This window comes from Haemorhous mexicanus, chromosome 3, assembly GCF_027477595.1.
Source record: "Haemorhous mexicanus isolate bHaeMex1 chromosome 3, bHaeMex1.pri, whole genome shotgun sequence".
Lineage (NCBI taxonomy): Eukaryota > Metazoa > Chordata > Aves > Passeriformes > Fringillidae > Haemorhous > Haemorhous mexicanus.
In genome coordinates this window covers 48,493,773-48,516,913 of record NC_082343.1, presented here as the reverse complement: position 1 = coordinate 48,516,913, position 23,141 = coordinate 48,493,773, and the positions used below count along the sequence as shown (strand labels likewise).

Sequence of the window (23,141 nt, the reverse complement as noted above, 5' to 3'; positions counted from 1 at the left end):
TATAATATTTTTACTTAAAAATGCCACGTGCATGTGATGTTACTGGAATACTTGAGTTGTACTGACAGTGAAAGCTAAACACAGAAAATGTAGTCACCACCTTGCTCAATCATGTGTACTTTATTGCCTTGTTAGATAAAGCTGCCCCTTGGCAGCCTTTCCCCATCATCTTTGTTTTATTAATGAGTAGTTTTGCCTTGCATTTTGAAAAGGCCTTTCCTCTTCTGGCAGACTGTGCTTTCTGGGGAGGCTAATGCTGGTTGTATATGAGATAAGTGATGACTTTCAGCATGGGAAAGATGTGTAAGTAATTTATGAATTAAAGCTTTTTATAGGCTATTGAACAAACACACCCAAGTACAATAAATGAGACTATCCGGTTACATATTTTAAAAATAAATTATTTTCTTTCTACTTGTATTTATGGAAGTAGTCCAGCCCAGGGTCTCTTTCACCACAAAGTGATGGAAAAAAGCAAGTTCTGTAGGGTAGTTTCTGGTCTTCTGTTTAACCCCGTTAGGTTTGGAGTTCTGCTTTGTTTAGACAGTGGACATGCTGGTGAAAAAATTTTGTTGTCCTTCAGTGTAGCAGATCTGTAGTTGTGAGATACATGACTGAGATGTTTAAGGTATTCCTCTGGCTCTGAGGACAAGATTGAAAACTGTGGAATACAGTTCCTTTTGATGTTACTGGAGAAATACCTATTAACTTACATGGGCCCAAGTAATTGCTCTGCTTTAGAGCTGCATTTATATTATTAAAATTTGAGTATTTTCAAATTATATATTTTCAAAGAAAATTGGAGGTAGCATAGCCAAAATCTAACTCAGTTGGGTATGCTTCTGCCCTTAGTTTTAAGGACAGTCTCAGAGAATAAAAGCTTGGAAAATGTTGCTGCCAAAATTAGTCAGCTTTGTTGGGGAGCTTTCCAAAGACACATCACTGCTACCAAAATCTATTTGCAGAATACCTTATAGAATACCTTATAGTAGGCAGTTTGAAGTAGCTTTTGAGTAACTTCATGTAGGTAGTCCAAGAACTGCAGAACAAAACGCTTTCATTTTATGTGGGTTTTTTTTTGTCCCTTACATTAACAACAAAATGAGGCAGAATAAGAAAATAAATATTTGATCTCATTGGAAACTTGCTAATGTTTGATTTTTATGCTCTTTCACACAATTAATATGTTTAGTGCCTGGCAGAGCAAGTGGAAAGAATATGTATCTTATAAATATTTTAAAAAATTTTCCTCCTATCCCTCTTTAAAGGTAAAATTATATTTGAATTATATTTTGTGCAGTTCCCATTTTTACTCTGAAAAAGAAATTTAAACACCAGTCTGATAAATAAGATTTTGAGTTTATTTTGATGCCATACAGCCACAGGGGCATCACTTGTGTTCTTAGCAGATCTTGGGAGGCATTTCCCTTGTTTTCTAGTGCACCTGTCAGACTTACAAAGTCAAATTGCTGAGCTCTGAACACTGCAGTGCTGCTCATCTGGGATGTCTGTGTGAAAATACTCTGAGATCTTTATTACTGGTTCCCATTTCTCAGCAGTGGACTGGGCTGAATCAGAGAATCTGTTGGAAGATTAATATTTTGACCCTTACTTTATTAGCCTCACTGAGATGCTATTGTGAAGTGAATTTTAGTGTGAACAGGTCTTAGTTCTCTGTTTAATCATTGGTTTACTAAATTCCTCTGCCAGCTACTTTCAACATTGATACTTCTTCACTTTATGCTGGTGCTGTTGAATTCTTTCCCTTGTTCTCTTCCACCTCAAAACTCCAGAGTACTCTCTTTTCTAACACCATTTGTTTTCACATTTCCTTTTCCTTGTGACATGATAAATTATTCTCCTCTGTCGAAGTTGAGACACACAATGTCCATCTGCTACAGAGCTCCTTTTCTTTGCAGCCAGTGTATCTCACTGAACAGAGTTGATGATTCTTACTGTGTCATTTCACCTTTTACAACTTCTGTCTCTGAAAAACATTCCTATTTGTGATGGAGGTCATCTTTCTTTACTCTGGTGTTCATTCCAGGACCATTATCAAACTTATGTCTTCCTTTTGTCAGCTCTCCAAAAAGTCCAGATCGGTTCTGTCCTTTTTTCCTTCATTTTGTTGTTGCCACTGTGACTCCCTATCATTGCCTGAGCTAATTTACCACATCCTCTGTTATCTCAAGGCATCTGCAAAGTTTGGAAGAGTAGTTAAAAGTAGTTGCAGTAGATGATAATAACAGACTTCTTGCAGGATGGTGTTGGTTTGAGGCTCTCTGAGATGTGAGACAGGTAGAATGGGTAAGGGTGAAGGTGACCTAGTATGCATGGAAACCTCTGCTTGAATTGCGTGATTTACCAGCACACGCTCCACAAGGTGTAGTGCCAAGTAGAGGATTCTTCTGCCGATCATTCTTGTAATAAGAGCTACTGTTTCCAGAAAAGACACTTTTAAATCAAAATAAACCAAAGTGTAACCACTTAAGTACCTTGTGTTCTTGTGGATGTTGAGTTCTGGGCATTTCAACCCCCTTGCAAAAGTGGTGTTGCAAAAGTACTCTTGTCTGCATGTGATGGGGAAGTAAGACTGAGAGACCTGATTTTTTCCTTTTTCCATAGCCAATGTGAGGCCTTCACAAATTAGGCAGTTGCCTAGGACATGGCAGAACAGTCCCGAGGGTGTCTTGAGGTGTCCTCAGGGTTTCTTCGTATCTGCCTGAAACAGGTTCACTCTGCTCTCTGTGTTCCACTGCTCAGGAAAGTCTGCAGTGCCAACAGAGCACAGCTCTCCTTAGTTTTCACTGAAAAATATACATGAGGTGTCCAGCATAAGACAGAGGAAGAGGCAGTTCCCTGTTGCTGTCGGTAAAGAAATACGAAGGAGGCGACACAGTTTCCCCAACAACTCCCGTTTTCCTTCCCTATCCCATTAGCCCACATTCTCTTCCTGCCCAGCCCACCAGTGATGCCTAATCTCATTTACAGGGGCTGCTGCCAGATCTGCTGGCAGCTGCAGTTTTTTGGCCGCTGTTTTCGGTGAGGGAGCCTAGAGCACCGAGGAAGAGGAGGAGAAGGAAGGAGGAGGAGGAGGAGGAAGAGGAGGAAGGCTGCTGCTGTGTGGCGGAGCGGCGGCAGCGGCAGCACCTTTGACGTGCCCGTCCCCCACGTGACGGCCGCTCCATTGCGGGGAGGGAGCTGAGCCGCCGCCGCTCCGGCAGAGCACGGGAGAGCCGCAGCCTCGGCGGCGGCAGCGGCAGCAGCGCCTCCGCCCGCAGTGCGTGTGTGTGCGTGTGTGTGATGAGCGATCGCCGCGTCCCTCCGCCCGCTGCCGGCTGACACCCACCGCGCGGGGCGCGCCAGGAGCAGCAGGAGCAGGCGAGGAGCCGCGGCCAGCGCGCAGTGACCTTGGCCCAGGAGGTAACCGAGCGGGCGGGCTCCGCACCTCTCCGCGTCCCCGGGCCGCGCCTTCCTCCGCCGTGCCGCGGCCCCGCTCCCGCCGGGCCCCCCGGGCGGCGCCGCCGCTGTCCGCGGTGCTGGAGCTGCGGGCGCCGCGCCGGGCTGCCCGCGGGGGAGCCGGTCCGGTCCGCCCGGCCTTTGGCCGCCCGGAGCCGCGCACCCCCCGGCGGCGCTGCGGGGGCAGCGCGGGCCGGAGGGCGGACGGGGGGCAGCCAAGCCCGAAGGCGAGGGGTCTCGGGGGCTGGGGAGGGCTCGGGAGGTTAGTGCTGGAAGTAGGGCTCGGCGGCTCTCCGGGCTCTCCGCATCCGCCGGTGTGGTCTGTAGATGGAGCACATTCTTACACCTGCGTGCAAAGCCGGAGCTACGGCATGATCCGAGCTCTTGCTTAGTGCAGCTCCGATGTGACCCGGGGGAGGGCGGGGAGGAGATGGGGCTGGCAGGGAGCCGGTGTTTGGCGGTAAAGTGCGATGAAAGTAGGTGAAAGCAACCGGAACAGTGTTCTGGCTTGGTTCTTCATTTTACCTCGTCACCTGCTCCCGGCGTATGTACGAGCACAGATGTGCTGGTGAATTACAGGGAGGTTCAAAGCGTCATGCAAGCCAGGCTTGCTTTTCGTGCCTTTGAATGTTGTGAAAGTTGCTACGACCCGAGCTGCGAGCGGAGGGCACCGCTGAGTCCACGTCACGGGCCGAGTCCGTCCTCCCAAAACTGGCGTGGAAGGCGCAGAGCGTCCCTTGGTGAGCCCCGAGCAGGGGAGGAAGAAGCGCTTTGTGAGGAGGCGTCTGTGCGATGTGGTGGTTAGCAGTGTGTCAGGGAGCTGTTCCCAGTGACAATTGATTAACGTTTAAATTAGATCAACACGTTACATCCAGAATTTACCGGCAAAAGAGAGTAATGACAATAAATGGCGAATTAGCAGCTTCTCTCCCGTGTAAATATCTGTCGGATTGAGAGCATACACTGATTTTGATAACATGTTGGTAGAAAGTCAGGTCCATTAATCATCAGGGAAGCAAGGAGACCTGAGGCGATGCCCTATTGAAACCACTTTTACCTTTTACAGTGCAGCATCCAAAAGCGGATCAAATTTGTGGGACATGGCACAAGGAAATAATTATGGGCAAAGCAGCAATGGGGTGGCTGATGAATCCCCAAACATGCTGGTGTACAGAAAGGTAAGCCTTTGCATTTTTCAGAAGCTGAGGAAGGTGAAGTCCTGGACTTTTTTGCCTAGCAAGTGAAGCCATTATTTTTGTTTCTCTTCAATTTCTTGAATAGAGAAATGACTGTATCTTTTGAATGGTTTGAAATGGTAAAATTTGCACACGTCAACTTTGCATCTTGTTCAGAAGCAGCTGCTTTTCAATTTGAGATACTTGATGTATTTCAGTCACTTTCTGCATTGATACATATGCTATGTGATGGTGGTGTGCCAGAGACTGGACCATGTTTTGAGGTCAAGTGTTCACTTTAAAAGTTCTAATTGTTAAATGATTTTCATATGTATTAAAGATAAATATCAACTGTAAAATACAGTGTTTCTGTCTTGTGCAGAGAAGTAGGAACCATTGATTTATTTCATATGAGTGGAAAAACTGATTAAAGATCTCACTTATCTGTGATTGCCAGAAGTCAAAAACCCTTCAAAAACATACACTTTAGAATTTTTCTCTGGGAAGGCTTCTAGTGTAGTTATTCTTACAACATCAATACACTAAATTTCCAGGTATTGAACTCTAATAGTAAGGCTTATTTAGTGATTATGCTTTAATTTAAGTGGGAGTAAATGGTTGGAGATTTTGCATTATACATTTTTTTAAAAAAGCCCTAATTGCATCTAAGAAAAAAGAATAACAACCTGAATTCCAACAATAAGGGAGAAAAAATAATTTTGCTGTTGCAAATTGAAATAAGTAATTATACAACTGCTTGTTTATTCTTGGAACACAGTGCTTCTTAACTTGTTTGTGGTTGTTTTTACCAGGTGGTAAAAATCAATACTTTACTTTGTTAGAGGCATTGACTTTTCCCCTTACAAGTTACCTGTAATAGAAAACATCTGATATATAATCAGTTAAGTCTTTGAGGTGAACTGAAGTATAAACAGTAACTGTGGTAAGTGTTCTTTTCCCAGAAATTAAAAAATCGTCTCAAATTGAGGTCTGATGAATGCTTTTTTCTTTTCATGTTTTCAGATACCTTGCTGATTTCACTTAGTTTGTTGTATCTGCTATTTTGTGAAATTAGGTTCCTTTTTACATAAGTGAATGAACTTATGAACCTAACTGTGGTTATCCTTCTGTGAATGCACATCTAGAAAAATACAGGATGACCTTGCCACTAACACCACAGGTGTGTTTCAAAAGGCAATTGCATACATGAAAATATGCTGCACATATGAAAAGCAATATACCAGATCTTCTATTGTTCATTATAGATTTTTGATCTTTCTAAACAGAATCTTTCCGCATTTGCCCTTTACTTCAATGCTGGCAAAAAGGTCTTTTCTCTTCTTATTTAGGACACAGAGGGACAACACAGAGAAACTGTTTTTCTCTTCCTTTGGTGAGTTTGGTAAAATTTGTGACTTCTGGTGTTTAGTATGACCTCATGTCAAAATTTATCATGGCCTCCAGGCAGCTTCACCTCTGAGCAGCATCCAGATGGAATGGAACAGCTGAGGCAAGTGACAAGGGTCCTGGTGGTACACAGGAGATTTGAAAATGAGGAGTGGGAATAGGATACACCACCTCAGGTGTATGCTCAGCAAAGCACCTCACCTGCTGTATGCTCACCAAAGCACCTCACCTGCTGTATGCTCAGCAAACCTCTTTTGTTCTCTGTGGTGCATCTATAAAGAGATATGAATTTGTGTCCTTCAGTGCAGCAGTGGTCCTTCCCTTGTTGTCACTAAAAGCACAAGCTGTGCTCTGAGTATTAAACTTTGAAAAATACTGGTCTTCTACAACATTGCCTACCCTATTTGTTTTTTTTTTTTTTTTTGCCTACTTATTTTTGTAGCACAGTGAATTAAAGATAATTTCAGATTATGCACACTGTGTTCGAGTACAGAGAGAAAACTAAGTAGCCCTTCCTTTGGCAGTACTCAAGAAACAGGTAACAAAGTAATAGATAGCTTTTCAAGAAGTCGTCTGCCTTTTCTTGAAATAGGATATTGGTGTAAGCAAACATTCTAAATTCTGGGTCTGGAACATAAAAGGAGGATAGTTAAGTGGAAATCATGTAATTTTAGAGTATATCATCTCTGAGTATAATTCTTTAATAGGAACAACTAAATCACAGGATTCCTTGTAATACATTTGAAAACACAACACTTCTCTCTCTGTCATTGTGTTGGGAATGAAAGCACTGTATGAACAAAGAACTAGATCTGACAGCTTCGTGAAGGAGTCTCTTTTTTGGCCAACTGGAAATGTATTAACAGTTTTTAGAAAAAAAAATATAAACATGCTACTGGCTGGGTTCAGTATGAACTGAATTTGGAGTCTTATACTTTGAATAATGTTGCTGAAATGCACGAAGGTGGAAATGCTTTCTTCCAGTAGTTTATACATCAACAGATGAAAAAGCACACATTTTGTGCTATCTGTACTGGCAAAGGGTAGATGGGATATCTCTTACTTATGTTAATGGAGAGTTAAAATTTGGCTGTGCTGTGAAGGCTGTTATTTTGGCTATAAACCACAATTTGTAATCTGCTAATTCTTCCAGTCTGTCTAACTTCCAGACACAATCTGAACTAAATGTGTTCTGAACTACATGGAGCTACAGCCCTATATTGCCTAAATCCTGATTCTGTCAGGAGTGTTTTATAAAAAAATTTATACAGAATGAAGTCCTAGTGTTTTCAAATTTAATTTTTAAGGCTTAATTTTTTCAAACTCTTGACAAAAAAGGCTGTTTTTTTCATTTTTAAATGCATTTGTTTTTTGATTAGTTGCTTATTTGAAGAATTGAACAATTGATAATCAGATTGTAATCTCAAGTAATACAGAGTGTAGATGGTATCTTATTCTCATAGTAGCTTTTATTCCTAGCTGAACAATGGTTTCATTAAATTTTGCTTTCAAAAAAGAATTAAAAAAAATCAGCATAGGATAATTTAATATTCAATACACACATAACTAAGAATAACTTATTTGAATCTGGAAAAGACAGCAGTACAGATAAATAGTTCCCTATATAATTTTACTCTGCCTTTTAAGATGCTCGTGTCAGCATTTTTATGCCTTGGGGAATAATTTTTATTTTAATAGAATGTCAGCTGCATTATTCTTTTTGTCTATCAGCCTAATTATAAAGTAATGATATGTGACACATCATTGGCACTGACATACCTTAGAAAAAATCCTGAATTTTTCTGCTGGTAGCCTGAGGCAAATATGAAAAATGTAAAACCCCTCCTTTCATTTCTTCTCTGACAGAGTCCGTTCTAGTCAGCAATTAAAAGAGATAAGAGACTGAAATCCATAATATATTAACATCACAAATTGCTCATGCGGAAATCTCATATTTTGGCCACACTAACTTGCTGCTGCAAGCTAGGTCTTAGGGAAGAAACTTGAGATATAGTAGTGTAGTGGGTGGCCCATACTATGAAGTTTTTCTAAGTTTCAGAGCCTGACCAGCCTTTTTTTTTTTTTTAATAGTTTTAAATCTCTGCACACAATTAAAATAATATGAATTTCCTGTTAGGAACTTCTGTTTTAGACCTACTGCTGGTCTTGCTAAACCTTTCTTTATCTTTCTGGTCTGTGCTTTGCTTACTTTTTCAGTCAAACATATGCTGCAACTATTAGGAGTCCTGATTTGCAAGTTTAATGGTTATTGTATTGCTGCCTGAACTAATTTCATTTGAGAGCTGATAGCTTTATTTTGTAGCAATAAGATTATCCTTGATTGAAAGGTAATATTCTTGTGACTGAGATTTCTACCTTCTTCACTGCCCCAAGTATTAAAATAGCTTTTGCCAAATCTGATTAAAATCACTGACAGTGGGGCTTTTATAATCTAATGAAGATAATGAGGTGTTTGTTCTGTTTCTGTGTCAGTGGTGGAAGGTCGTATATGTCAGTACTCATGTGTAACAAGGGCTGACTTTGTAATCTCAAACTCCTTAGCTTATCATGATCGGATATTGTCCACAGAAACCACGCCTCCAAAGCATGATACTTTCCAATGTTGGTGCAAGCAAGCAGTAGCTGGAGGGACAACACCTGAGGAAACAGGGACACCGTCTTTTAATAACCATTCTCCATCTCTGTTTCTGCCAGAGGTGACTTCCAGTGTAGACTGCAGATAGTGCTGTGTTCTCATGTGGCCTTTATTAAGTGCTCCCTAAAAGGATTGTTGGAAGAAAATGATACCATAGATAACTGTGTTCCTTAGAGCCTGCGAGACTAAAGAAGGACATTTTAGGTGGATTTTTCTGAGTGCCATCACTCACTTTGAGAAGGGAAGAATCACTCTGGTACTACATGTTTCTGAATATGCCATGACATTCTATGAAGGCATCTTGTTTCCTACTACTTTGGAAAAGTCAGGGTGCTCTAAGGTACTAAAGATAAATCATGTGGGGTTTTTTTTTTTGTGTGTGTGTGTTTTTTCCTAGTGTGTTTATAAATTAAAAAAAAAATTAAATTACACTTTACCTCCAGATTATGCTGTTTCTTCTTCTGTGAAGAAGAGTGGCACTGGTGTGTGTCTGGTTGATGGTCTTGGTGTTATTCCAACATTCATCGTTGTAGAATTGATGGGTAATGGTTTACATTTGTGAACCTTGGGAATTCCTGCTGTGGGAAGAAAAGAATTTATGTTCCTATCCAATAAGTTAAAGGAAGTTGTAGTCCTGGAATAGCTGGTTGATAGTGAAGTAAGCTTTTGCATAAAAAATTTTGGGAGCAGGAACTTAAGAGAGATGGACAGAACAGTTGCTAGATGCTGTGGATTGCCTTTTGTTTTCCTGTATACTCTCACCCTCATGTTTTGTATCTATCCTCTGTGCAGATTCACTTGGCTGTTTCCTCTCCTGGAATGGTTATAGTTAGTGCTAGGTGTAGCATGCATCTAAATTTTGTCATCATTTGTGATAAAAGCAGTATAAAGGATCTGATTGTCTTCATAACTGTATAGGATGACTGAAAATCCCAAGGAAACTTGATTAAAAAAAATGCGTCTGAGTCTGCAGGTGGCTAGATCGCCGAGAGGGGCACTTGCCCTGTTTTGGTGATTCCTGCTGGTGTTTTTCATCCTTTCTGTTCTCCTCTTCCTTCCACTAGGTGTAGAAATACGTCAAGTGATGCTGCAGTGAGAGGTTTACTGCTGCTTACTGTTCTAAGCTTGATGTGCTCACATCACTGGCATTGCTGTCAAATGCAAAAGCCCCACAGCATTCTGTGCCACCATGTTAATTCCTTTCTCCATCCCACATGTGCCGTCTGAAAAATGTATGTGCCTGTTTTGATTGTGCATTGTCATTTTCAGTTCCTCTGCTTCTTTCCTTTGAAGCAGTCTACATTTGTAGCTATGGAAACAATGATGCTATTGAGAGTGACGTGCAATATCGAGGCAGAAATTGTTTGTTTTGGAGTTTTGTTTTCTTTCAGTTCAGGCTTAAAACATTCTTTGTGGACTGCAGGAGTTTTATAGTAATCTCTATCATATCATAATATTTGACAGGTCCCCACCAAAGCTGATAAGAACTATACTGATAAATACAATAAAATACTTCCATGTACATACAACTTTTTAAAATACGCTACTGCTTTAAAACTTTTCTGTCAGGGCTGTGGAAGGGTAAGCAGTGCAGGTATATAGTAATATAGAGTGTGAACAATAGCTGGTTTTCAACTAAGACTCTAAAAACAAAACTTTTGTGAAAGAGATACATAGAATTATTCTCTGTGTTGCAGAAGATGGGTAAACTGAGATGCAATATTGACATGCCAGAGCAGAGTAAAAGCTAAAAATCCTTTTATTTCTGGTAAAAAAAGGAGTAAACTATTTTCTGCAAAAGAGGGAGCATAGGGCTATGACTGCAAAATACTACCTGGAGTGGCATCCATTATTCCTGTTTTTTTTTTCCCATCTGTTTTTTGTGCCTTTTTTTCCTTTTTATTGAAACACGTTTCAGTAGTAGGGCAAGAAAAGTCTGTATTTTAATGGTGTTAATATGAACCTCACTAAAATGTATAAGGGAAGAAAACTTTGAGGGTGGGCTTAGTACTAGTAGAGATGGATCACTTCAGAGAAATGTCTTCAGCTGAAACTTTGAGATGAGGATGAATTGAAGAAAAAGTACACATGCAATTTCCCATGGTGAAGGGGTCAGCTGAGAATTTTGATTTTTGGTGAGAGATTGCCACCAGCTACAACTAAAAGCTGAAGATAAAAAAGGTTGAGCTAGTTTTTGAAATGTGTGTTGGTTATAAGAGTAGCTGGAATAGATGCAGTGGGAATGAGGCAGGCTGGGAAGCCAAGGGGGACATTGGAGCAGAACTGTTTTGTGCTTGTGTGTGTATTTATGTGTGTTTGAAAGCTTCCTTTTTCAGATGCTGCTGTGGATCTTTCTCAGTTTGTAATGCTCAGTGTGTCTTTGAGAACACAGTTTTATGGGCTTAGTTTTAGAGAAACTGCCTTGTCTGTGAATGTGGTCAGGGCATCACAAAGGCAGTGACATCACTCTTGCTTTCTCTTACTGTTGTTGCCTTTTTACTGTTATTCCCTCAAATATACTTCTGGCTAAAAGTTTATTGCTGATGATTAGAAACTGGAAAGATGACATTGTAAAGTATATTTTATCCATATTTTTACAATGAAGTGGTCTGTTTATCAAGATTTTTATAGTTCTACTATTTTTACTCAGTTGAGGACCTCTCGATAGCTGTTAAATTAAACTGAAGTCTATTAGATACATGGTGTCATTCAAACAAGAAATCCTTTTGGGAAAGGCTCTAGGAATTTATCATGTAGTATTCATATTAAACATGTGCTGGTTTGAATCTGGAAAACCTCAGTCAAGAGCCAAATAAGCACCAAGAACCATCTGGATGGAAATTTATCCATTGCAGTGAAATGATCATTCTCCTGGCATTCATGTACTGTTTTTACCGAAACTCAGTAAAATGGGAATTTTGAAGCTGTATTAGCTCTTCTGTGTCACTTCTGCTGGAGTTGTGTGTTTGCTTTCTTGCTCTGACCTGTGCTGAATCCTGTTGGCTAATGGCATGTGAAGTTCTAGGGAGATTGTGCCACAGAGAAAGAGGTAGCAAACACAGAGGATCTCTTCACAATGCAGTTTGGATGGACAAGGATTATCTAACTGTAAGTGAAAACTGCTCCCTGTAACATCAAAGGAATTTTTTTTCTCTTCCACTTGTTCTTGATGATGAAGATGGTTGTATAATGTGAATGTACATGTGTGTATATGCATATCCTCCTAGCCATGCAGAGTCCTGCTGCCATAAGACCTATTGATTATTGATTCATTACTGAATAGAGATGACCAAATGGTTGTATTAAAAATGTATAGTATTTGTATTTAAATATATAATAGTTTTTTACAATGTCTCATGTATGTGACGTGACACTATTGTACATTGTCTTCCATGTTATGGAAATGAATTGCACTGAAACATTTCAATTAGCTGTTTAAAAGCACCCTTAATTCTGATGGAAAGCTACAGTTTTTCTGATTTCCTTTTGTATCAGGATGAATAAGCAGTTTACTGAATGCTTTTTGAAAGACATATTAATGCTTCTTAACACCTACACTTCTCTGAACTAGAAGCTGCAAGAAGTATTAATCTTCTGTGAGTTAGATTCTGCCCTCAGATGTAGATTCATGGCATCTCTTGATATCAGCAGGAGCCATACAATTGCATTTGATGTAGAATCAATATCAAAAAGAAGAATGAGAAAGCTTAATAATAACCCTCAAAATTAAAAAAAAACTTTAGTTAAGTATTTTACAGTAAGAATTCTCTTTATGTTGTATACTTCTGTCTGTACGAAGGAGAAAATACAGAACATTTTGTGGCTGTACTGCAAACCCCCTGGTATTAGCATATTTAGAGCTGCAGGCATAAGTTCAAAATTGTGAAAAAGGATGGCTTCTTAGGAGCAAATGTAAAAGTTAATGTATGAATGCTATTGTATAGGGCTATACTAAAGTTTCTGTGTGTATAGAGTGGTTTGTTTTAGCTGTGCAAAATAGGTGGTCTGTGGTATTATTCAGCAAGTCCTAGTGAAATTCTGTAAAGATCTGTTTGCTCTGTGCAGATTATCTTAAGTTCATCAAGTACTACATTAGGTGGTAAAGGGCTACAGTTTTAGGTGTGTAGTTTTAGACAACCAGAATGCTATAAACAACCAGAACAACCAGAATGCTATAAACAAGAGTTCTGTATGGCTGCTCACAGCTTTACTAGTTTTCAAATGTCTCAGTTTGTTTAAGAGTTACTAAGCAACAAAAAATCTCATTCAAGTCACTAGGAGCTAAAGGTTTTTAGTGCCCTTTCATAAATCATGTCTGTGACTTGGTGGAGTCATCACACTACCTGCCTGAAATATTTAGATTCTGGCTCCTGTGAACTGGACGGCGTATCAGTGTCCATCACAGTACAGGAGCCATACTAATGCCCATTAAAGTTAATGCATTGGCTTGGTTCCCAAAGTGAGAAGAAATAACTTTGCTTTGCTAAACAGATGAATAGGTGATACAGTGTTTTACCTGTGCTCATTTCTTAAAAATTTGTACCGCAAGAAGAGTACCTCTGCCTTCGGAAAATCTGTTTCAGAGTTTAAGCAATGTGTTGCTCTAGAGACAGTTGTGCCCTGAAGCACTTAAGTTTGTTTGGAATGGAAAAAAAAGGTTCTGATCTTGCTTTCTCTTTACCATCAGCTCCACTTCTATAGCATTTTTTCTGGATGTTGACGTTCATGTTCAGCCATTTACTGAACACACTGTCCTGTCCTCAATATAAGTATTGAGGTAGTGTTTGTATCTTGTTTTGAGGTACATTCAGAAGAAAAGCCTGTGGAAATATTCTATTTATGTAGCTGTGTTTGAATTTATCTGTGATGTATCTGTGGCTGTCACCCCATCAGCCTTTCAACAGACACTGTGGTGCACAGCTGGTGACGCAAGCCATAGCCAACGCTTCTTGTCTCTGGGATTATTTTGCTTTACATTTGTTTTGCTCCAGAAATTGAGGGCTAACTTTGATTCCAAGATACTGGACTTGACAACCATTTCTAATTCCATATTCCGAAGTTTAGGAACTCTCAGCTATAAATTACAGAAAATAAGACATGATGTTGTGCGAGGCAAAGCTCCGGGCTTTCACTTGACATCTTTATATAATACATATATAAAGTTAATTTAAATGTTTTGAAGATTTATAAGTCTTCCTTCCCCTTCAAACAGGAATTCTACCTTTGTGTTCTGTCAAATAATTTATTTCAATAGATCATTGTATGGGGTTTATTCTTGGTCTCTTTTGGCAATATTAAAGGATATGGAGTATGGTCAAGGACAGAGTGCTGAGTGTGAGGCATGGAGAGAAAAATTTTGAAATTTCATCATTCTGTCACTTGCAATACACTATATTCATGTGTGCTACACCACCAATTGCTCTGGCTGGTGAATATGGTGAGACAATCAGGGATGTCCGGGACCACCAGAATTCTGCTGGTTCTTCAAGAAACGGTTCTGGAGCTTCACTAGGTGGTGCTCTTCCTCCTGGGTAGGGAACACACATCCCTAGGGATGCTGAGAGGGATTCTCTGGAGGAAATAATGAATGCTGCTGCCATAAAGACATCTTCCATGCTAGATATTGATCTTGGTGCCGCTGCCCTTGTCAAATTGTTGATCAAGTCTTTTGACAGTGGTTTTAATTCATTGATCCTTGTTCTGCAGTTTGCAGGGAGGGAAGTTTCCACTGTCCCCATGTGTTTGTCAGTCAGTCTAAACACTGCTGTTAAGTTGCGCTCATGTTACACGTGGGAGGCTGCTGGGCTTAACATTCTGGTGGCAAACTGAAAGGATAAATTTTGTGTGTAAGATTTTCAATCGAAATATAAAATAAGAAGTGTCAAAGTGATTTGGGGAAACCTGTCAGGAAAGGCTGGGACTAGGTAATTTTCATTTTTTCCCTCAATGCGTGGAGTGGTCTTTGGATCACTTTCTAAACAGTATTTGAGGATCACCAAAATAGAACTGAAATTTGCTGCAAATTCAGTCATTTGCATGATTTTGTCCAAACGTCAGTGATTTAATTTTTTATCTTGACAGGTCTTAGCAAGAAGAAATGTGTTTCTGTATGTTCTCACTTTTCCCCCATATCCCACCTTTTTAACCTTTGCATATAATCCATATAGACATGGTAAATGGATTTTAGTTTAGTAGGCCATGGTTGATATGAATATATTAGCATCAGTTTAAGTTTTAGCGATGTGGTTGGTTGCATTGATGTATTTTTGTCCTATTCTTTTTCCAAGCTATCTTGACTAGTATTTACAAGATGGACTGTTTCTGTGCCTATGTATTAGCCACTTAGAATTCAGAATGTTACTAGAAATGAATTGTTACTTATCTTGTGGACGTCTTTGAATGTCTCAAACCCATAGCAGATGCAGTTAAGGGTAAAGGTGCCTCCTCATTTGTTTTGGGTTTTTTTTTTTTTTTCCAGCTAGGTTCTTTCCTATTTACCTTGTAGAAGTAGAGGTGGAATTTTGCCTTATATATGGGGCACTAAATGCGAATAACTGCTGTTCTCACTAAAGTTATTAAGGTTAATTCCTTAAAAAGTAGCACCACAAGCTTTCTCTGTTGGTGAAGAGCTACTACAGAAGTTGTTACACACTGGGGCTCTGGTGGTGGTGTTCTAGAGGTGTGAATTCCAGCTTTCCTTGTTTTCTGCTGAAGTAGGCTACATTGTACAATGAATTAGATGAAACATTAAAAAAATTAATGTTTTCCATTTTCCATTCAAAGAAAATAAATTTAGTGATGACTTTTGAATGACTTGGTCCTTCTCCAGGCTAAATAAGTTCTTACAATTGATATATCCATTGTAACATGGACTACTAATGCACTGAATGATATCTGACAAGTGAGAATAAGGAACATAATAGACAGTAGCCAGCATAGCACCTTTTTCCTGGAGATGTATGGAGTCTTGAGGACATAATCTGCATTAGAACACAGGGGCAAAGCAGTGGCAGAGAATGTATTATACTAGAATTCAGCAGTATCCGTACTCTCTGCCAAGGCTAGGATAATTTGTGATCAATGCTCTGTTACATCACTGGTCTAATGTCAGATTTCAGCTGATTACGTTCCTATAGGGCTGAAAGTGATCATGCAGGAGGAGACTGAGAATGTGAGAAGTTGTCTGGGTTGTGCTGCTGAGTGGTTTTGAATAAACCACTCCATATCAAGTGAGCTGAAAGACACATAGGCACTTTGTGCTTAACTCCGGATACAGAAAAAAAAAAGGTGGGCATTATTTTAAATAATATGTGAAACAGCATTTATCTTAAAAGTAAATGACCCCTTTCCACTTCTCTAAAAAGGTGGATTGGAACAGCAAAAAATTTTGATTTGTGCAGTGCTTTAAAAACCGTAAACTCCTCATGGCTGCAGAATTCTTGTAATGATACCAGAATGCTGTTTGCTTAAGAGCAAGGGGTTTAAAAATTGGGTAGTGGAAACATGGAATGAATAATTGTTCTTCAGTCATGTTTGAAAAAATGCTTGTTATTCTCTGCCTCTCTTTCCCATTTTCAATCTGGAGATAATGCAAGTGGATTATAAAGGCACACTGATGATAAGATTGTGATTTTGAACATTGTGTAGTATAGTGATGACAGTTTTGCAATAACCATTATTTCCGTATTTTTTTGACACACCTCTTCCCCGTTGTTTTTCACAGTATTACTGTTATTAATTATGGATCCAAACTTTGCCTTTTGTGAAGTGATTTTGTTTCCCTTTTGAATTAGGTTTCATCAGCCTGAAAAGCTTTGTCTGTCTCCCAGTGGAGTGTAAGTAGAGACACAGTGGCTAAATCTCCACATGGTGGGCTGATAATGTGCTTTGAGTCATTGCTTCTGTTCCTTTACCTACTTCTAATTCTTCAGTAAGTGATGACAGAGGAAAGGAGATGTACATGACCTACGGTACAGGCCCATCTGTGAAGACCAGATGGCATATTTAACAAATTTTCCAATGATTTGGTTATTTTCCCTTCCATTTCCTGTAAATTGTCTAGGGGAAACTCGTGTGCTGAAAGAAGCAAGAATGATGGAAGTGCTGACCTTTATTGACAGAATGGCATTTTATGCTTTATAACCACTGCATCCTAATCTCACTCTGTAATGTCTCTAAGTGCTGTGTTCAAGTGCTTGTGTTTCTATGGAAGTCAAGCACATGGGTGTTGGGGTTTTTTGTTTGGTTGGTTTTTTGTTTGGTTGGTTTTTTGTTTGTTTGTGTTTTTTTTTTTTTTTTTTTTTTTTTTAATTTGTGCTACTAAAAACCCAGAGGGTATCTGTGACTGATGTGCAGAGCCATGTTTGTGAGATTTTGCTTTACAGGAATTTAAAGCTAGGCAGAACACTGAATAGGTGTCATGGTGAGTGACTCAAGGAACACTAATCCACGCTCCATTTACCCCAAGGTTTAATTCTTGTAACATATACTTTAATTGTATCTTTCAGCAGTATATCCCAACATTCATGATGCGGAAGCAGGCTTTCAATTTACATTCATAGGGAAAGAGTGAGTCTAATCTGGATAGTAATGATTTGAATGAACCTGTGCAGCTTCATATACTGTATTCCCATGAAACATGATTATACCTTCTAATCAAGTGGCTTGTTTGTTTCTTTTGCTTGGTAGTTGCGGATGGTTTGTGGATTTTTGGTGGTGTAGTTTTGTTTGCTTGTTTGTTTTCACTGGGGTTGATGTTATTGACTTCCATGCCATTGCCAGCAGGATGCACTTCCCCAAACTCTGTGTATGCATGTGTACCCATGTAAGATATTCTGGTACTCTTTTTTTGCCTAAGTTGTGCTCTGGAATGATTAGCTTTGCCAATGACATAAAATATTTTCCTCACTTTGGATTAGTGTCCAGTTTTTGTTTCACTTTTCATAAACTTTTGTAAAATGACATTAAGAACACCTTATTATGTCACTTCAAAAATCCATGATGCTAAACCAATGTATTTGTCAAAAACATCTTTACGTCTCAGAAGCTGTGAGTTTTTGATTATAAGTAGCAACTTATAACACTAAAATCAATATCCCTTTAAATTGTTATTTTAGAATGTTGCTGCATGCTAATGAGGTTGAGTCATGGTCCTAGATACTGCATGATTTTGAGTCTGATGCTAAAGTGCGTTTAGTGCAGATTCTGGCGGTGTCCGAGGGACATGCATGACAAATTACAGTTTGAGGCTAACCAAGATTTTCCTTCTGCAATGACAAAAAATTTTCTGAGCCATCAGACATTTATTTTTGCAACTTTAGTTCTTTTTACAGTGCTTCAGTTCAGTATAGAAATTTAATAGATCCTTAATTTGCATGATTTTATTGCACAGAAATGTAAACCGTGTTCCCTGAGCAAGGGACCAAATTAAACACCACACACAGTTGATGTGGACTAAGAAAATGCAGCTTATATACAGAGGCAAGATTTATTTCTTTGTCTAATTAAAGTATTAGCATCCTAATCAGAGTTTTTATTTGTCCCATTATAATATTTTACACAGACTCTCAAATCTTTATCCCTAATTATCCTATTGTTCTTGATTTCAGAAAGTTTTAGAGCTAAAACTCAAACATGAGCTGTTCGGTATCCATTACTTTCTCTGGTGTTAGGCTCTTTGGGGCCCTAGGGTCAGTAATGCCAAGTTGTTTTCTAGAAGGATGGTGAAGGAACTGCATCCTGAGAGAAACAGTATAATTTTGTTTGTAAATATTTCTTCTTCATAGCTCTTGGATCTGCTTGTATTTCTTTTTTGTGTTTGCTAACATGATCATATTGCTTGCTCTTTATTTGTTGCTTCCCCAGTTCTATTTTATACCTGAGTTTTACTATATAGGTTTTGTTTTACCCAGCTACTTAGTCTGCATTCCCTCACCAGGAATTTGACAATATACGATTTGTGTTTTTAGTCCTGGAGCCCAGGTGTCAGCCTATACCAGTACCAGCAAAAAAGCCTGCTATCATCTGCTGCTTGAACTTTTTGGGATATCTGTAAAAAGGATCCTGCGTTTCTTTAACAACATTCAATCTTCTTTAACATAAGTAATAATTTATTAGGACATCCTTGTATTAGGGTGACTGAATTGTTCACTGTACAAAAACAACTATCCAATATTTAGTGATACATGTAGATATAATGTTTTGGTAATTGATCACTGTTAATTTTCTTGGTGCATTGCCAAAAGTCCCTTATAACAGATTTCACAAAAGAAGACAAGTTAGTCTGGTTGCAAATACAATGACCTTTATAGTGTCTAAATTTTTTGCCTTTTCTGAAGTAATGAGAGAGCCACAGGATTTGTCTTCTAAATCTTACATGGTCTACAATCTATGGACCAGAACATACCCTTTACACATTACCAGTAAAACTGAGGTAAATATGACAGGTCAAATCCATAGCTGTTATCCAAAAATAGTCACTTGTGCAGACTTAGACTCTGGGTGCGTGTAATCTAAGAGGCCCTATTGAAAACCATGACCTTTAGCAAACAAGTGATTATTACCTCTGTTTCCACTCAAGTCTTATAACTGATGCCTGACTTTGCAGCAGTTTGAACTTTGCAGTCATCTTAAATGAATGCAGGAGAAAGACCTTATTAAATAAAAAGCATAAGCAGAATGATTTTGGACATAATTTGAACATCCTCTCAGATTAATGACATTTACAGCGTTAATCAGAGACCCTGAAAATCAGAGTTGTTGATGCCCAGAATAATTGAAGCATCTCAGCTGACAATGTTTATGCTCTTGAATTTGATATACATGGAAGGCAGTTTATTTGCATATAACTTTTCTTGATTCCAAGTGCATTCTGTCATCATTGACGATTTTTAAGAAAGGCTAAGAATTCAGTTTTGAGGGTACAAAAATATGTATTTTTTATATTAATCAAGCAATATTGCTGTGAAAGCTACAACTCAGTAAATCAACTAACAATTGCAAGTGATATTTATAGAAGCTCTGTTAGAACCATATGTCTTCTTAACCACTGCAGCCAATGACTCCTGTTTGTTACTTTTTAAGCGAGAAAATCTCTCTGAGCTTATTTTAATAATAGTCTGCAAGGGCCTTTTTCAGTTTTGGCTGTTCATATTTTTTCCTATCTTGAAGTGCTCACCAGACGTTGTAGTTCAGATGAACAGAGTCTTTGATTGTCAGTGCTTCACTAATATGGCAAGAGAAAAATGCCTTTTATCTCAAAGCCTGACAAATTGATTTTTTCCTGCAGGGTACTGTTGGATCTTACAGCTTAAAAGTGCTCCAGTAATGTCCCAGATATATTTCCATTTGCTGTTCCTTAAATGGGATTTGCAGTTTCTGAATTTTGCCTTTTTTGGAGACTCTTTGAAAGAAATGAGACTTTTTTAATACACAAAAAGGCGAGGAGAATGTTCTATACATTATTTAATGACTAACTTCAACCACAACCCCTCAAAGGAGGTGTATTTATTTTCTTTCACTTTTAAAATACTTTTAATTCCAGTTTTAAAATGAAGTTCCAAGGTTGCATGAAGTTTTGAAATTGTTTCTATAATGTTAGTTCATTTTTCAAATGTTTTTATTTTAAAGGAATGATTGGATAATTGAAAACGAAGCTGTACACTTGTGATTTTGCTTTGAAATACATACCCTTATCAGTGCAGGTGTCCTAAAAAATGATGCGATTTTGCAAGCACTAATTGGATGAATTGATGATAAGCAGTATGAAAATAAAATAAGGGTAATATTATCATCTCATTTTATTGCATGGAATTAATGTGCTTGGATAAGGACAAGTTTAGGGAAATAAATTGCCAAAAGAGCGCTGGCTTTTATTTCTCTGATTTGATTGATCAAATATATTACATTGTTATTCTTTTTTTCAGTTGCTGTACAGATCTTGACTCTTATTCTGTTTGAGAAGCTCTTAAGTTTCAAGCTTGTATTCTATCTCATATGTCTCTGTATGACCACTTGCACTCAGCATTTCAATCCTTGATCATCATAAACTTTGAAATGCTGAAATACTACCTGTAGATTCTTGTTGGAACAAGTATTCCTGTAACTGTGTTGGTGACTGATCACTTAATGGACAGGCTAGTGCACGCTTTCGAAACAGATCTAATATTTTAGTATCCCAGTTGCAGAACTTAAAAAAATAATCATTAGTAATGGCAGCATAAATTACAAGATCCTGATTGAGTGGTCAAATTTTAAAACTGCCAGAAAATGACACTATACTTTTAAGGAGTATTCTGTGCCACAGTTAGTAGAAAATAATAAAAGATTTTTCTGCTGCATACCCCTGACTGTCTGAAATTTGACAAATATGTATAACATTGCATAGGTCACAGTAAGTTAGGTGACCTTTAAATGTCCCTTTCAACCTAAACTATTCTTGAATTCCATGAAGTCATTTGAAAGTGAATTTCTTTATAGGGGATTAGAGTGGTGTGTTTTTCAGTGTGGGGGTTTTTTTGGTTATTTTTGTGGTTTGTTTAGGTTTTTTGCTGGTTTTTTTTGGCATCAACTCTGGTTCTCTAAGTCTTAGCAGGAGACAGACTGTTGCTAAGCTCTTATTTTGCCCAAATGGTGAAGCAGATCCATTCATTAGTAGGACTACATGGCTATGTATTTTTAGAACCTTCCTATAGTTCAGTGAAGGTAAACTGTGTGATTTGTCTTTGACACAGCAACTAACAGATACAATTTCCCATGCTGCTGAGCTTACTTTCAGCATGATCTGGTTTTATACCTCCTCTTGCACTGCAGAATGTTTGGCTTAGAAGCAAAACACTTGGCAAGGTTTTCTAGTTGAAGAATGCAGGCCTTTATGCTGGTGGGTTCAACAGCTAGAGGTATGCATTTGGAGGTTCCTTATTTTCCTTCTGAAACAATTTCTATATTCAAGGAGCAGCAGATTTTTTTTTGTTTTGTTTGGGTTGTTTGTTTCCCTGAGGAGGGTCTATTATCCAACTGCCTAACTCTAATAAAATCTCTTCCTGTCTTTTCCAAATGTTAATTGTCTATGTTTTATAAAGTAGATGATACACATTTTAACAGAACTAGTATTTTAAAATTGACTTTTAAAAGGAATTTTAATTAAATTGTTCTTTGCTTATTGGATACAAGTCCAGTTTTGTTGATAATGAGTTTCATTAATGTTGCTTTGCATTTGGAACCATTTGTTTGATGACTTTCTTGCAGGTGTACTAATTGACATTAAATTAGTGGTTGATATAATTGTAATTTATCAGTGTTCTCATCTTAGGCTGCATTGTATTTATATTTAACTACCTGCTTTGCCACTGATAAGCATCTATTGGCTCCCCTAGTTACCTGCACATTACTGTATTGATCTCTCTCCTTATCTTGCATTTTGTACTCTTGTACTTGAGTCAATTTATTCCAAGGACACAGAGTACTTTTCAAGTCATTTAAACACACAGCAGGAAGATTATCCAGGTGATAGTTTTATCATTGATTTTTATAAAAAGGACTGTTGTTCTTTATTCTGAGCTGGCACCTAAGCCCCACACAGCTGCTCACTCTCTCTTCTCCCTTATGGGACTGGGGAGAGAATCAAAAGATTGGGGAGAGAATCAAAAACTGAGAAAACTAGTGGGTTGATAATAAGACAGTTTAACAGGGAGAGCAAAAGCTGTGTGTACAAGCAAAGCAAACCAAGTAATTTATTCACCATTTCCCATGGTTCAGCCATTCCCAGGAAAGCAGGGCTCCATTATGTGCAATGGTGACTTGGCAAGACAAATGACATCACTCTGAATATTCCCTGCTCCTTTTCCACAGCTTTATATGCTGAGCACGATGCTGTATGGTCTAGACTGTCCCTTGGGTCAGATGTCCTGGCTCTGTCTCCTTCCAATTTCTTGTGCACTCCCAGCACACTTGTCGGTGGGCTGGGGTGAGAAGCAGTAAAGGCCTTGATGCTGTGCTTGTGCTGCTTGGCGGTAAATAAAACTTCCCGTGTTATCAACATTGTTATCATCACAAATCTAAAACATAGCTCCATATTAGCTGCTTTCAGTTATAGTTTAGTGTATAGTGGTTCCCATGTGCTTCCAGGGTTCCACAGCTATGAGGTTTTATTGCTGGAGGACTCATGGTATTGTTTTGCAAGCTTGGAAAACAGTTCTTCAACAAACCTGCCTCCATTGTACCAGGAGGCAAGAAGAGCATAAAATGCTTTTAAATTGGATGATTTAATGAGGAGGCCCAGAGATAACTTACTGCTCAAATTTTTGTGATGCTTCTGAAAAAGTTTTGTGGAAAGTGGCTAAATTTTTGTGATCTCATCACCTTCCTGTGAAAAGTAAAGCCCATAACACCACTGGTATCTTGGTGCATCTTAACAACATAATGCTCTTGTTGTTGGTTCTGTTATC

The 23,141-nt window shown here is 38.7% G+C and overlaps 1 protein-coding gene across 9 annotated transcripts in view; it reads left to right on the top strand.

The window, feature by feature from the left end:
• Window positions 1-23,141, top strand: part of RGS7 (regulator of G protein signaling 7) — a 257,489-nt gene that overhangs the window by 23,716 nt on the left and 210,632 nt on the right. For 5 of the 9 annotated variants that reach the window (XM_059841682.1, XM_059841688.1, XM_059841687.1 and 2 more), the window contains exon 2: window positions 4,526-4,637. The exons of 2 other annotated variants lie outside the window; for them this stretch is intronic. In XM_059841682.1, the coding sequence (XP_059697665.1) occupies window positions 4,560-4,637 (78 nt within the window). In that variant the 5' untranslated portion in view covers window positions 4,526-4,559. Of the gene's footprint in view, window positions 1-3,226; window positions 3,424-4,525; window positions 4,638-23,141 lie in introns of those variants that run through there. 2 more of the 9 variants (XM_059841683.1, XM_059841690.1) reach the window with 2 other exon arrangements.